This window comes from Electrona antarctica (genome assembly GCF_951216825.1).
Source record: "Electrona antarctica genome assembly, chromosome: 14".
Classification (NCBI taxonomy): Eukaryota; Metazoa; Chordata; class Actinopteri; order Myctophiformes; family Myctophidae; genus Electrona; species Electrona antarctica.
The window spans coordinates 736688-753522 of record NC_136795.1 but is presented as its reverse complement, the minus strand read 5'-3'; the positions used below and the strand labels follow the sequence as shown (position 1 = coordinate 753522).

General features: G+C 41.7%; 4 protein-coding genes across 5 annotated transcripts in view; 2 read left to right on the top strand and 2 right to left on the bottom strand.

Annotated features, from left to right (window-relative positions):
• The window catches only part of LOC306936384 (microfibril-associated glycoprotein 4-like), a 34088-nt gene extending 22915 nt beyond the window's left edge, over positions 1-11173 (bottom strand). The window contains exons 1-5 of one of the 2 annotated variants that reach the window (XM_079519877.1): positions 11062-11173; positions 10897-10965; positions 10728-10797; positions 9597-9667; positions 293-363 (exon numbers count right to left, since the gene is read on the bottom strand). The gene's annotated coding sequence lies outside the window, so the exon portion shown is untranslated. Of the gene's footprint in view, positions 1-292; positions 364-9596; positions 9668-10203; positions 10281-10727; positions 10798-10896; positions 10966-11061 lie in introns of those variants that run through there. The other variant, XM_079519878.1, reaches the window with a different exon arrangement.
• Positions 1-16835, top strand: part of LOC306936382 (uncharacterized protein) — a gene marked incomplete at its 5' end in the record, with an annotated part of 450465 nt that overhangs the window by 429688 nt on the left and 3942 nt on the right. The gene's annotated exons all lie outside the window — the stretch shown is intronic.
• Positions 11400-11810, bottom strand: LOC306936400 (histone H3.2-like; the record flags this gene model as incomplete). The annotated part of the gene is made up of 1 exon (XM_079519895.1): positions 11400-11810. The coding sequence occupies one exon, from the start codon at positions 11808-11810 to the stop codon at positions 11400-11402; it is 411 nt and encodes a 136-aa protein (XP_079376021.1).
• Positions 15426-15972, top strand: LOC306937514 (histone H4-like; the record flags this gene model as incomplete). Its single annotated transcript, XM_079521344.1, has 2 exons — positions 15426-15458; positions 15673-15972. 2 exons carry the CDS (start codon positions 15426-15428, stop codon positions 15970-15972), a joined length of 333 nt encoding a protein of 110 aa, XP_079377470.1.

Here is a 16835-nt window from a genome sequence, read left to right as displayed (position 1 = left end):
GAGGACCCTTTTAAAACGCCACTATATGAAATAGCACAATGAAAACAAATGTAAAAACTATAGCAGACTTGAATCCCAAAACAAAAAAGAACAGCGGTTCACAGTATGAGGCCCAATCTGTTATGGAATACAAACCTTGAGTAGCCTCACAATTTATCATATAGCTAAAGTGCTTGTCATAGTTGTACTCAGAATCAGATTCTGAATACTGATGTAGCCAAACAATCATACATCAATTAATAAAGTGCATTAAATGTACTTTGCACTGCTGCTTATGCAAATTAGCACTTACCCTGTTGAGGTGATCAGGGACTCCAGGTTGTTGGTAAAACAGTCAGTGTGTTTGCTCGGTCGGGACACCGTCTGTGTAATATAAACATAAACATAAACATAATATAAACACATTTTATTCATAAAACAAAGACTGCCTCATAGACACATGAAACACTGGAACAATTCAAAAAAATGTGGCACTCTATCTTTAAAGTCATGTACGGTGATTTGTGGTTAAATTATGCATATTTAAATATTGACTGGACTGAAATGTCGAGAATGTATATATGGTAAGATATGTGATGATTTATAATTATATGGTGGCATTTTTCCCTACAAATATCTTGATGAAATGATCATGTGGCTGGCAGTGCCGTCTCCAGGCACAAATCAGCAGGGGGGGCATACTTTTTTCTAAAGGGGGCACTTAATTTTTGAAAGCACGCCTGCCCTCGATGCAAGTATGGCCTCAAGTAGCAAGGTATGTCACACATACACCTGTCACGGCCTGCATGTTCCTCAGCCCTTGCAGGAGGGGCTGAGGACACTTGTAGATCTGCTATTTTCAAAATATTTTTAGAGACGTACAAATATACACTTCTAGCTATATACTTCTATATACTATAGTTCTCATACTTGCATAGCCTACTTGCGTATGAGAACTCAATAAATCTTAAATTAATCAATCGGAAAAAGTACACACTCTCTCTCTCTCTCTCTCACACACACACACACACACACACACACACACACACACACACACACACACACACACACACACACACACACACACACACACACACACACACACACACACACACACACACACACACACACACACACACACACACACACACACACACACACACACACACACACACACACACACACACACACACACACACACACACACACACACACACACACACACACACACACACACACACACAAATACACAATGTGCACACACGCACGCCTCGCTGGTGCATGGCAGTGTCACTGTGGTGGTGAGGTCATTGCGTGTGTGCACAATGCACATTGTTTGGGGCAGCGGTGGCCTAAGGGTTAGAGGAGCGCCCTTGTTGCCCAAAGGTTGCCGGTTCGATTCCCCAGACGGGCAGGACAAATCTGGGTGGGGAAGTGATTGTCATCACTCACCCAACACCGCTGAAGTGCCCTTGGGCAAGGCACTGAACCCCCAACTGCTCCCCCTGGAGCTGAGTAGTGGCCAACAGTATAAGACTGTGGTTGTACTGGTCAGCTCCCAGGTTTTAATGTGGGTGTGTGTGCGTGTCTGTTTCTGTGTGCAGGGCGTTGCTGAAAATGAGCACCTGTGCTCAGCTACTTCCCTGGGTAAATAAAGGATACAAAAAAAAAGGTACATCGCTCTGTTTATGGACCTTATTAGGATCCCCATTATCTTCCTGGGGTAAACACGCACGCGCACGCGCACGTGCGAGTGACACACACGCAAACACACACACACACTATATCAAACATTAAGTGCAGAGAGAGAGAGAGAGAGAGAGAGAGAGAGAGAGAGAGAGAGAGAGAGAGAGAGAGAGCTATTCGTATCATTTCATGCATTCCAATAATATCTGCAGAAGGATGACCCAAGACGATGATGAGGTATTCATTGATGGATTAAAAAGGCATTCAAACGACTCACCTCTAACATTTATAGAATATAGGCTACAGTATATTATTAGGTTGGGTGGCATATAGACCTACTTGTTGTTACACTACACTTCAGGGTCTGCGAATAAACAACTAAACCTTTGGTGATGCCTCGAGCGTCTATTCATTGGAAAAAGAGGAGAAAGGGGGGGAAATAACTGTGTATAAGGCAGCGGCAAACAGAAAGGTGTTTTAAAAGGAGATCTAAAAGAACCAGGAATCTGGAGGCCCGAATTCAGGAATCTGAATCTGGAGGTCCGTTTCAAGACCAAATATGAGGCCCCCATATGTATACCTATGACATAATTATTCTGTTGATGCATTGACACATTGATATCAATAGTTTTGACTGGTCAATATCGCACACAGCCACTACTCGCGACAATAACGCAGCAACAACACCTCTCCTCATCCTGTCGTCCCTTCACAATATAGTGTCTCCCCTTTACCCAATGCTGCACATTTTAACCAGGTTATTAACCGGAAATAGGTGTAATTTAACAACGTGGGAGAGAGCAAGGCAGTGAAAGAGAGAGAGAGAGAGAGAGAGAGAGGGCCAAGGGTGGCGGGGGGTTGACTGACACCTGCAGGTCAGTCGGCGCTTGGAGGCCCCCCTGAGGGTGGAGGCCCCCCCTGAGGGTGGAGGCCCATTTCAATTGAGACTGCAGGTGAAACATAGGAAGGCCTCCTATGAAAATAACTAAGAGCGGAAGCCGGCCTGCAGTTTATTTAATATAACATTTGATAAATGTATAAATGTGTTCCAGGCCTCTGACTATAGGTTGCGGGGGCATTTGAGAGCATGCCTGCCCTCGATGCAAGTAGGGCAGGCCCCGAGTAGCAAGGTATGTCAATTATGAAGAAGTGAGAGGGAAAAATGAGCATGTGGAATTGCAGGTGTGGCATGTGGCGTGCAAAGGTGTTAATACTTGGCAGCCCTGTTGCAATGTTTATTATATTGAATTAACTTCCTTACTGGAAACTAGCTTCTGTCTTTGGAATGTGAACACAGAGAGCCTGAATTCCTGTAACACTGACAGAGCATGATTGACAGCTCATCATGTTGCATTGTGATTCATTGTCTATGTTCAGAATGAGGTCAGAATGTACAGAGATGTCATTTAGCCCTTTGAGATGCAGCTTCTCATTTTAGACTCTCTCACACACACACACACACACACACACACACACACACACACACACACACACACACACACACACACACACACACACACACACACACACACACACACACACACACACACACACACACACACACACACACACACACACACACACACACACACACACACACACACACACACACACACAAAACAACTTGTGTGGCAAAAGGTGCGGCCAGATTTTAGTGATGAGAGAGCCCACCTTGGAACCCAGTTAAATTGAATTGTAATGAAATGTCATATAACAACAAGTCGTCTCAAGACACTTCTACACGCAGAACCCAGAGGTCTCAGGTTCAATTCCAGGCTTCTATTCAGCAATGTCTCTCAATGTCAATATCTTCCTGGGGTCAACACGCACTCACACATGAGGAACAACTGCAATTAGAGAGAAAAAGCAACTGCAGAGGGTCAGCTAAGGGCCGATTCATACTCCTATTTTAGAGACGAATAAAAGTCGGTTCGGCTCTGTAGCCTATAATGTGACGTCATTTGAGGTTCGGGGGGGGGGTTCCCGGTTATCGACAGCCAGGGGAACACAGACAGGGGGAGTGGCAAAAGGAGTGAACGTGCCCAGTTATTTCTGGAGCGCTTACTGTTGTGACGGTAACAATGCTGGCCGTTTTTCTGGAGCCTATCTGTCAAAGCATGAGAACGTAGCACTAAAAGCACCTGATTTTATGGAGAAGATGAAAGTGTGTGAATTGGAGGGCAGGCTTTACAGTGAGTACCATACCATAATAACTAGAATTACAAGATTCTGTGAACGGCTTAGTGAGGTCATTAGTTCTTGGCTAGGACAAAAGAGAGTCAACACACAGCCCGTCCCATATAAATTGTTATGACAACAACTCTAGTTATGACAACGTGTCAGACCACTTTTTGATCTGTCCACAGATTTGTCTCCATATGGCCTATATAGTCTATACTCTGGTTGCACCATAATGGTGTAATGAGCACACCATCCCTCGGCTGGCCAATAGGATTAGGCCAGCTCTGGATCGGCCATCGCTACATCCAGATCATCTGTCATCATCACGGGACATGAACTCTATTCTCAACCAATCACAACAATACAACAACTGTGACATCTTAAAATGCTATATAGAGACATTATTCAGACAATGGGATTTTGTAACGATGGATTATGGCTATATGTATGACGCTGAATCTTTACAACATGATTTTACTGAGAATCACTCAAATGATCTTTCCTTCATGTGTTGGTGTCAATTTACAATTTACAATTTAGGCATTTAGCAGATGCTCTTAATCCAGAGCGATTTACATTAAGCAAGAACAAAAAAGCATGGGAATACATCACATAAAAAAGCATTTATCATGAAACATGCGTAAGTTAAGAACGTAACAGTGGAATATCTATATAATTAAACTATACATATAAACTATACATATATACTATACTATGCTATACATATGTACTATGACGTGCTATGACTACATACAATGCAATTATAGTGCTGTCTACATAACATGCTATAAGTCTATCAAATGCTATATAAGTCTACAGAAATGCTATCTAAGGGGGTAAGTACTATGGGCCATGATGGAGTCTGAAAAGGTGGGTTTTCAGAGTCCTCTAAATTACTATTTGGGTCTATTGAGGTCTATTTACATTGTTTGCTTTTTCAAAGGGTCTTAAAGTGACAGTACTATTTTTGTTAACTACTAAGATTTCACTTAGAAAGGTAACAAGGATAATTCCTTTGGGTGAATGAGAACGGCCGGTGCTGCACCCCATTCACCCGTTATCACTGTATACACAAAATCAACCGCACTGGCATACTCACTGTTTCAGTATTGGGTGAGTATGCCAGTATGGCCATATTGGCCGTATTCATACTCACTGTTTCAGTATTGGGTGAGTATGCCAGTATGGCCATATTGGCCGTATTCATACTCACTGTTTCAGTATTGGGTGAGTATGCCAGTATGGCCATATTGGCCGTATTCATACTCAGTTTCAGTATTGGGTGAGTATGCCAGTATGGCCATATTGGCCGTATTCATACTCACTGTTTCAGTATTGGGTGAGTATGCCAGTATGGCCATATTGGCCGTATTCATACTCACTGTTTCAGTATTGGGTGAGTATGCCAGTATGGCCATATTGGCCGCATTCAAAGGTGCTGATAACGGTTGATTTTGTGTATTTAATACAGTGATAACAGGTGAATCCGCTGGACCGGTTCTGCCCTCGTTCTGTGTACCTCGCTCTGCGTACAAAAAAGGACCAGGAGGGAGGAGACTGTTTTCCATTTGAAGGCATTTGTTTTGGATAAAAACGCCGGGACAACAACTAAAAACGCCGGGACAACGCTCCACACGTCCCAAACTCTTCTCCCTTCTGGCCCCAAAACTGTGGAATGCACTTCCCGTTGCAATCAGAACTGCAGCATCACTCCCGATCTTCCGCCGTAGTCTGAAAACCCACCTTTTCAGACTCCATCATGGCCCATAGCACTTACCCTACCCCCTTAGACAGCACTTCTTAGACTTATATAGCATTTGAAACAGACTTATAGCATGTCATGTAGACAGCACAATAAGTGCATTGTATGTAGTCATAGCACTTCATAGTATATATGTACAGCATAGTATAGCACATATGTGTAGTTTATATGTATAGTGTCATTATATAGATATGTTCTAGTTATAGTTTATATGTATAGTGTCATTATATAGATATGTTCTAGTCACGGTCTTAGCTTACGCATGTTTCGCGATAAATGCATTTTGTTACATATGTGATGTATTCCCATGCTTTTTGTTCTTGCCTATTGTAAGTCGCTCTGGATTAAGAGCGTCTGCTAAATGCCTAAATTGTAATTGTAAATTGTAAATTGGATGTTTCTCTTTTCCTTTCCTTTTTTATTTAATCTTTATATTTTGAATCATGTAAATCCGTTTTTAAGGTGTGCATTGATATCATGAATTCTAATTGTCATGAACTCAAAATATGAAAATAATTACATTCAAATCACTACCCAGAGAGAGAGAGCGTGCGAGAGAGAGAGACAGAGAGAGAGAGAGAGAGACAGAGAGAGAGAGAGAGAGAGAGAGAGAGAGAGACAGAGAGAGAGAGAGCGTGCGAGAGAGAGAGAGAGACAGAGAGAGAGAGAGAGTGAGAGAGCGTGCGAGAGAGAGAGAGAGACAGAGAGAGAGAGAGAGAGAGAGAGAGAGAGAGAGAGAGAGAGAGAGTGAGAGAGAGAGAGGGAGAGAGACTAGCATTATGGTACATTATGGATTCATACAGTATGGAGCCACAGCGTGCGCACGCACGCACACACACACGCACACGCACACACACACACACACACACACACACACACACACACACACACACACGATCTTTTTTGCTATTTTTGAAAAACATATTTGAATAGTTAAAATAGCCAATCTACAAGCTCACAACTATTAACTAGAAAATACTGTTCCTGCAGTGTGGCAATGTGAGCAATCTACTCTTGGCCTTCCTGCGATTGCAGCTATTGTTATTGAAGTGCATCAAATTAATCATCTCCCTCTCCCTCCCCCTCTCCCCCTCTCCCCCTCTCCCCCTCTCCCTCTCTCCCTCTCTCTCTCTCTCTCTCTGCATGTCCGCAGCAACAAATAAAAAAACTATTGGTGAAAATGTCCACCACAACATTGTGATGATCAGGGGTCATCAACCTGTCTGTACATGGACAACATTGTGATGATCAGGGGTCATCAACCTGTCCATACATGGACAACATTGTGATGATCAGGGGTCATCAACCTGTCCGTACATGGACAACATTGTGATGATCAGGGGTCATCAACCTGTCCATACATGGACAACATTGTGATGATCAGGGGTCATCAACCTGTCTGTACATGGACAACATTGTGATGATCAGGGGTCATCAACCTGTCCATACATGGACAACATTGTGATGATCAGGGGTCATCAACCTGTCCGTACATGGACAACATTGTGATGATCAGGGGTCATCAACCTGTCCATACATGGACAACATTGTGATGATCAGGGGTCATCAACCTGTCTGTACATGGACAACATTGTGATGATCAGGGGTCATCAACCTGTCCATACATGGACAAGCGTGTCAATCTATGACATATGGTTTAAACCCAGCTGTGCCAAGATGAGAAGGCTCGTCTTTTGTTGATTTCTATGAATCCATCATTGATACTATTACATTTACCGTATTTTAGCTTCCCGTCGCTATGGCAACACTTTGCTTCCACGTTGTGACTTTATCGAAAACATCGTAGTGGCATGCCAAGATTATAAATAAATAATCCTTAATCCTGGCATGTCCTTCATCAATCACTCTTCATGTAGGCCTATACCTATCTGTTTTGTCTCTCAAGTTTCCTTGTTCCAGACAGTGTTCTATTGGCAATTTATCCTTGACGTTCCTGTGAGAAGTATTTGACATGCAATTATTACGTCTAATAAATCAAATCAAGTCTAGCTTGTAGGGTGTGTTGTTTTTTTCAATTTGCATGCCGTGGACTTTCTCATCAACGGAGGAAAACACAACCATTTAAGCTACCTTGCCAAACCAAACACATGGTTAGCTGGTAGAACTTGATCTGATAAACATCCATCACGAGGTGCCATGGTGATGCTGTCAAGCTGTCATAATATGCATGCAGCACATCTTTATGGCTGAGGAATGAGGAAAGTGCATCGTTTGGGTTCAATGTCATTGTCACCGTAGGAGCAATTTTTTTCTCTTCCTTCTCCCGTGACCGATACTATGACACCCCCCCCCCCCCCCCCCCCCCCCTAAAATAGGAGTATGAATCGGCCCTTAGCTGACCCTCTGCAGTTGCTTTTTCTCTCTAATTGCAGTTGTTCCTCATGTGTGCGTGCGTGTTGACCCCAGGAAGATATTGACATTGAGAGACATTGCTGAATAGAAGCCTGGAATTGAACCTGAGACCTCTGGGTTCTGCGTGTAGAAGTGTCTTGAGACGACTTGTTGTTATATGACATTTACTTACAATTAAATTTAACTGGGTTCCAAGGCGGGCTCTCTCATCACTAAAATCTGGCCGCACCTTGTGCCACACAAGTTGTTTTGAATGGTGTGCGTGTGTGTGTGTGTGTGTGTGTGTGTGTGTGTGTGTGTGTGTGTGTGTGTGTGTGTGTGTGTGTGTGTGTGTGTGTGTGTGTGTGTGTGTGAGTGAGAGTGAGAGTCAGAGAGTGTGTACTTTTTTCGATTGATTAATTTAAGATGTATTGATTTATCATACGCAAGTAGGCTATGCAAGTATGAGAACTATAGTATATAGAAGTATATAGCTAGAAGTGTATATTTGTACGTCTCTAAAAATATTTTGAAAATAGCAGATCTACAAGTGTCCTCAGCCCCTCCTGCAATATAGGCAGCTCAATACCTCAGATTAAGACAATACAACAAAATATGTAAATAATAATGTACCATTTATCATTTCATTGATTGGCTGAGCAGAATCTTTTGAGTAATTTAGACCCACCGCACCTGAGCATCATTGCTGTTGGTCAAAGAAGAGAAAACTGAACTGGGATAAGGAACACTCGGCACTTGCACTGAACATTCTCTTGCACATACTAGGCCCAACACAAAACCAGCAATAAAAAAAAGCCAGCCTGTCAGCAGCCAGGTGTCTCAGCTGTCCTGAATATGGGTGATTTGACCAGGAATGCTCAACCCATGGGCATTCCCATGTAGCTCCCACTAGATGGGAAAATGAAGCCCCAACTTTTGACACACCAGACACACTGCCTAGGGCCCCAGCTGTGTGAGGCAGTGGGTGGCCTCAACAGCCTGGATTACACATATGTAACCAAATGGAGTCGCCACGTACTCCTAATGTCACAGTAATACTACACCACTCCCAATTACAGGGTGGGAGACCCGGAATACATATATGAAGGAGAGTGAACAATAATTGTCGGTTGCTTCATGGGAATATAACTTTTTATATAACTGGGAATATAACTTTTTCTTCATTCTGAGAAAGTACTGACATTTCCTTTAAAACGTATATTCACTTTTCACAGATTACCAATAAAAGGTTACTAAATCCTCCACTACACAGATAAAGGGATTTGGATAATTTGATGCACTCATTTACCATGTCCATAAACACACGGTTAAGCACTGCAAATAAGCACAATACAACTCTGCAATATCACCCTTAACCGATATATCCATCTTTGGCGGTTAACTAGTTAACCCTTTGGTTAAAGCAGTCACAGCGGTTCACAGTATGAGGCCCAATCTGTTATGGAATACAAACCTTGAGTAGCCTCACAATTTACCATATAGCTAAAGTGCTTGTCATGGTTGTACTCAGAATCAGATTCTGAATACAATACTGATGTAGCCAAACAATCATACATCAATTAATAAAGTGCATTAAATGTACTTTGCACTGCTGCTTATGCAAATTAGCACTTACCCTGTTACGGTGATCAGGGACTCCAGGTTGTTGGTAAAACAGTCAGTGTGTTCGCTCGGTCGGGACACCGTCTGTGTAATATAAACATAAACATAATATAAACACATTTTATTCATAAAACAAAGACTGCCTCATAGACACATGAAACACTGGAACAATTAAAAAAATGTGGCACTCTATCTTTAAAGTCATGTACGGTGATTTGTGGTTAAATTATGCACATTTAAATATTGACTGGACTGAAATGTTGATGAAATGATCATGTGGCTGGCAGTGCCGCCTCCAGGCACAAATCAGCAGGGGGGGCATACTTTTTTCTAAAGGGGGCACTTAATTTTTCAAACCCTCCTATGTATAACAAATAGTCGCCTATTAACAAAAAGACGCTTGAAAAAGGCTACAATTATGCAGCAGCACCAACAACAAATACAGAAATACAAATATGTTGAGCATTATAATGTCTTCTGCATGCATATATTACCTTGTATTTCTATTAACTATTCAATTAATTTGAACATGTATATATTTACAATAATCATGAAGAACTTGTAGATTTAACATTTGTAAAACATTAAAATATTAGTACAGTAGGGTAGAGTAGACATACTACTGGCCAATCTGGACTGGAGGGGCACAAAATCCAATCTGAAGGGGGTAGAGGTGGCTGGTCTCTGTGAGGAGACTAGCTGTATACAGTAAGAGCAGTGGTAAAATGGAGCTGCTTCGTTAAAACTGTTAAATGCTCAATCATTAATTAAATGTGATGAGGATGAACCAAGTGAGCACCTGCTGGTAGAGGTCTAGATTTGTGTGGGGGAAATGCCACACATTGGTTTTAAAATGAATGTAAATTACAATGCTGCTATGTATGGGGGATTTGAGAAAATGAAATGAAAAAATGTCTACCGTAGAGAAAGAGTTTTACTGGACCGCAAGTACAAACTGAACTGAAAAGACAAAGAACTCTTGACTCAAGAAAAATAAACTGACACCATGGCACTTAACATTGTAGGAAAACAAAATTGTTTGATATATTTTTTGTATTGAAACATGTAACTTCAATGTAATATATGCATAAATTGTAAAACCCTGCATAGTTCTCAATAAAAAGCCATACGGATACAAGCCTACCTCAAGACCGTGTGGTGTACACACACGGGGACACACACGCCAGGCTCTTGTTCACCGCTCGCCTCTGCGTCTAACAACGAGACAAGCACACATTTGCATAAATAACTGGAAAACAATTAAACTTGAATTAAAGGCCCGTTTGTGCCGTTTCAGTACGAAGCAAACCTACCTTGGTTTCTCTGAACTGTGTACACACACACACACACACGCTGACGGGCTCCACAGAGCTCCACAATTTCTGACAAGGAAAAAGAGTAAAACATAAATAAACTGGAGGTTGTTGACATAAATCAACCTAGACGGTAACCCTATATTAGTAAAACCAAGAGCCTACCTCGATGCTACGAGCACAAACAAAACGCCACCCAACAGCCTGACTGGAACAGGAATCCACCTGGGTGAAACACGGACTATTCCCTATGGCTGGCCAGCTACCCCACATGCTGAGCTGAGGGGGTGGTGCTATGAATTGGTTCCGTCAGTACTATGGATTACACAACAAAAAATGTGGATTGCTTTTCCGAGGGCCGGAAATTGTGTGAAGGCGATATACAAGCTTATGCAAATTAGAATGAGTATTTAGTCTATATCAAAGGAATGATTTATCTTCAAATAACACATTTGGTGGCTCTTAAAAGAGCCGTTTTGGGGTTGTGACAGTGATAGATTAGTCTAAGCACGTTCTCCGCGGATACGACGGGCCAGCTGGATGTCTTTGGGCATGATGGTCACCCTCTTGGCGTGGATGGCGCACAGGTTGGTGTCCTCAAACAGACCGACCAGATAAGCCTCGGCCGACTCCTGGAGAGCCATGACGGCGGAGCTCTGGAAGCGCAGGTCGGTCTTGAAGTCCTGGGCGATCTCCCTCACCAGGCGCTGGAAGGGCAGCTTGCGGATCAGCAGCTCGGTGGATTTCTGGTAACGACGGATCTCCCTCAGAGCCACTGTACCGGGACGGTAACGGTGAGGCTTCTTTACTCCACCGGTCGCCGGCGCGCTCTTACGAGCTGCCTTGGTGGCGAGCTGCTTCCTGGGCGCTTTGCCGCCGGTGGACTTACGAGCGGTCTGCTTGGTTCTTGCCATTGTGTCTTTTGCAGCGCAAACTGCTGATTTTGTCTGCGCTGTCGTCCTCTGATTGGTCAGTGGTAAGGAACCGCCTAGTTCGGGGCAGAGCCATAGAGTCAATGCTCTGGTTTGGGGAGGTACCTAGCATCGGTCCCAGGCTTACTCATCCAATCTGCGAAGAGAAAGGGAGGTGCCATTACCATACGTCCACTGACACCGATTGAAACGTCATAGCCTACTGGAGCTGCTGTAATAATAAATAATATGCAATACTTGTTTCCAGAGCAAACTGATAATGCATTGCTGTAGGCCTATGTTCTATGACAAAATAACTATCTATTTCAGTCAGTGACAAAATAACACATGTGTTATTTATGTTCGTATGGTGTATAAGAAGACAAAAACAAGTAAAAGGCATCTCTTGTCTTAATGAAATAATGAACACACTCATCTAATTCACAGCATATTAATGTGGCCAAACTTCCAATATTTGGACACAATTGGTGTTTATTGTGGACTACTACTAGAACTAAAATGTGCCTGCCCTGCACTTGAATATCCATGCAATGTGACACTAACTGTAAGCTAAATGTAAAGGGCATTGATTGCCTACAAATAATGACTACCTGCTTACTTACAGGACAAAGACACTCAGTTTATAACAAGAAGCCGATGATTCGTATGTATGTACGAGCTTTCTGGGACTGCTAGCTTGGTTCTTGACAGAGTATATCTCTGCAAAATTAAGATTTGTAGCAAAAATTGCGCCAACTGCTTCATTTAATCGCAATGGCTCTGAGACGCCGTCTCCAGTCAGGAACCTCCTTCTCTGGGAGGACCCGTTCAGCCACTGGTACTGATTGGAGGGGAGCTCATACACACTCAGCCCGCGCTCTCATCCGTTTCTATGATTGGTGGGGCGCACAGCCACACAGTTGTAGTACTACATGTGTGTTGTTGAAGATATAAAAGCTCTAGTGCGCCTCTCTTCCAACACATTTCTCTGAAATGTAACTAGAATTAAGTCGACATCAAAATGAGCGGCAGAGGAAAGACCGCATGTATATATATAAATGATAATATTACCCCTATATACTATAAGACACGTGTTTTGGTCAATTCAGATCACCTAGCAGTAGTAGTGCTCTTGAGGTTTGGCAAGACAGAAAAGAAGGGTTTTTGGAAATTAAACGTGAACTGTTTAAAGAATAATGATGTGCTTACAGAACTAAAGAAGGAAGTGGTAACTGCCAAGAGCTTAAATGTTTTAACTAAATCATATGTTGATTTATGGGAAATTATTAAAGATAGGCTAAGATATTACTTTAAATATAAATGTAAAATATTAAATCAAGAGCTAAATGGAAGCTACAGTAGATTAATGGCGGATTCTATAAATCTAAAAACAAAAGCTAATAAAACTGATGAGGAAAATTACAAATTAACTGAAATGGAATCTGAATTGACCAAATTAAACGATGTCTCCCAGGGTCTCTGCCTTCAGGCAGGCATGGATGACACAAATGCGTCCAGCAATGCACTTTGTCTAATAAATATGTATAAAAAGAAACTACAAAGTAAACATGTCAGCGCAATTTTAAATGAAAATGGTAGAAGATGAGAAGATGAAAAGAGAAACGGTTAGAAAGCTTTGTGAAAAAATGTACCAGAAAACTACAATTGATGAATATAAATTGCATGCTTTCCTTGATTCAGTTGATTTGAGGGAGGTTGGCCGTAACTCTATGGGTGGGGAAATCACCAAACATGAGGTGAGGGACGCAATTGTCCAGTTGAGTAAGGGTCAATCCCCAGGCCCTGATGGTCTGCCTAATGAGATATATCTCTCCTGCACAAATTAATTAGTAGAACTGCTAACCTCTGTTTATAATGATGGGATCAAGGAAGGCAAAATGCATTCATCGTTCTACCATGGGGTTATATCGCTTATATATAAAAAAGGGTCATCTTATAATTTAGATAATTGGAGACATGTTACGCTAATGAATGTAGATTATAAAATACTTGCAAAAATAATAGTTAATCGATTAAATACAGATCTAGAAGAACTTGTTGAAAAAGAACAGACATGTGCTATTAAGGGAAGGTTGATGTGGGATAACTTGGGTATTTTAAGGGATATAACAAGTGGGTATACAAATGAGGGTTTTTTTATTATAAGCTTAGACCAGAAAAAAGCTTTTGATTTCATTTCCAGAGAGTATTTGTGGGAGGTCTTAAAGGTATACGGCTTCCATCATGACTTTATTAATCTGATCAAATTGTTGTATGTCCAGTCCACAGTTCAAGTTAATGTAAATGGTGTTCTAACAGAGACCTTTGAAATTAAGAGGGGTGTGAAACAAGGGTGCCCCTTGTCCGCTGCACTTTATATCTTAGCTATTAATCCGTTATTACATAAGATCAAGAATGATAAAAGGCTCACAGGTATAAAAACTAGTGGTGGAGAGCGAGTCGTTGTTTTGGCTTACGCCGACGATATCAACATCATAATTAAAAATAAGAATGAATTAGACATCATACATGAGCACTTAGCACTTTATGAAGAGATCTCAGGTTCCAGATTAAACCATGATAAGACTGAAGGTGTCTGGTTCGGGAGGAGTGAGGCAAAGCCAAATCTAAATATAAAGGACACAGAAACAATGACAGTACTCGGGGTAAAGTTTAGTAATAATGGAAGTTATGAAAAAAAATGGGATAATAAAAATAAAGAAATAAAGGAGGACTTCGAAAAATGGGAAAACAAATCATGCTGTTATAGAACAAAGATTATGATTATTAAGACATATGTATTGGCAAAACTGATATTTTTGGCGACTATATTTCCTCCCAAGGACCAGACACTGAAACACATAAATAAAACACTAGTTAATTTCATATGGGGAACCACTAGAGAAGTTACAAAGAGAAACCTATTGTATAAGAGTACAAATAATGGAGGCCTTGGGGCTGTGGACTTAGGACTTAAACTAAAAATGTCGTTTTGTAAAAATGTAGCAGCTGGTTTTAAACGGAGGGCTATGTGGATAGGGGAGGCACTGAGCTGGACCAAAAAGAAGGGCCGGCACAGGTCGGGCAAGAAGCTCAGTGCCTTATTTTAAAGTGATGTATGGTGATTTGTTGTGTAATTCTGCACATCTGAATATAGAATGGACAGAAATGTCAAGTAAATGCATTTATGGCAAAATATGTGAGGACCTGTACGGTGGCATTTTCCCCTACAGGAACCTTGATGATAACCAAAAGCGGGTATGTTTAAAAAATTTGAGTAGTAGAAACATCTCCGAAAAAAAGAGGGATGTGATGTGGCTGGTCTCTGTTAGGAGACTAGCAGTAAGGGCGGTGGTAAGATGGAGCTGTTTTGTTAAAACTATTAAATGCCCCGTTCTAAATTGTAATACAGATGAAACGTTAGAGCATTTGCTAGTAGACTGCCAGAGGTCTAGAGAGGTTTGGGGGAAAATGTCAATAATTGGTTTTAATGTTAAGATCACATATAATGCAGTAATGTATGGTGTTTTTATGGAAAAAATGTCTGCCATGGAGAACGACTTTTATTGGTCTATTGTTTGCACTGTAGTTAATAAGATATGGAACACCAGAAGTGCCATGGTGATTCACCAGGAGGTCATCACAGGAGAGGTAGTGTTTAAACAGATACAAACTGAACTGAAAAGACAAAGAACTCTGGACTCAAAAAAAAAAGAAACTGACACCATGGCACTTATTAACATTGTGAAAAAAAAGAAGAAAAAAAAAAGGAAAAGAAACCCTTTTGTATTGAAATGCCTTGATCGATTTTTGTACTTTGATGTAAAAAACCCTGAATAATTTTCAATAAAGTATATATCAAAAGCGGAAGGGAGGAAAAGGTCTTGGAAAAGAAGGCGCCAAGCGCCATCGCAAAGTGCTTCGTGATAACATCCAGGGAATCACCAAGCCCGCTATCCGCCGTCTGGCTCGCCGTGGCGGAGTGAAGCGTATCTCCGGTCTGATCTACGAGGAGACCCGCGGTGTCCTCAAGGTTTTCCTGGAGAACGTGATCCGTGACGCCGTCACCTACACCGAGCACGCCAAGAGAAAGACCGTGACCGCCATGGATGTTGTCTACGCTCTGAAGAGACAGGGACGCACTCTGTACGGATTCGGAGGTTAATAACGCTGACTTGATCTACCAACAACCCAAAGGCTCTTTTAAGAGCTGCCCACATGCACTTTACAGAGTTTATTCCATTCAAGTATAGGCAATATTTGCATCTTGTCAAGTTTGCATATTAGCCATGATTCATGGACTGACAGTGGTTAAGTATGAATACACGTGCATATTCCTGCATTGAAAGTTTGTAGTGTGCGACAGTAACTTTGTGGTCCCCTGAACAGCGCACCGGCGCGCACTCGCCTAGTTTTCATTGCACAGTGCGCGATGAGAGGCCCCCAGTGGAGTGCAGGGTTGGAGCCGAAGGCCATACTGCCAAAAGTCCAGGGTGTAAAAACGCAGATTTAACTTCAAGCAAGCTACACAATAAATTCCAAGTTAATATGTAATATAACACGAATGCAATTGTAATAAGATGCTTTATAGTGAGATTAAGATAGAGGAACCAGTGTCCATTGGTACAGCATTTAATATATTGTATATGCTAATATGCTTGTAAATGTTTGGGACTATAAAAGTTTAATCAAAGCTGGAAAGAGTAGTACGTCGCGCATCAAAAACCATTGGATGTAGCCTCCCTACACTTTCCTCACTCTATTCCACCAGAATAATTAGGAAGGCAAAACAAATCATTGCAGACAACTCTCATCCTGCACATTACCTCTTCAATCTCCTCCCATCAGGCAGGAGATATAGAAGCATCAAGAGCTCAACATCTCGCTTCAGAGATAGCACTTACCTCGTAGCCATTAGACATCTGAACTAGATGTATGTATGTAGCAATATGCATATTGCACTTTAAAAACTGAATGTAATTCCCTATGCTGCTGGTTTTTGTATTGTATTGTCCTTTTTGTTTTTGT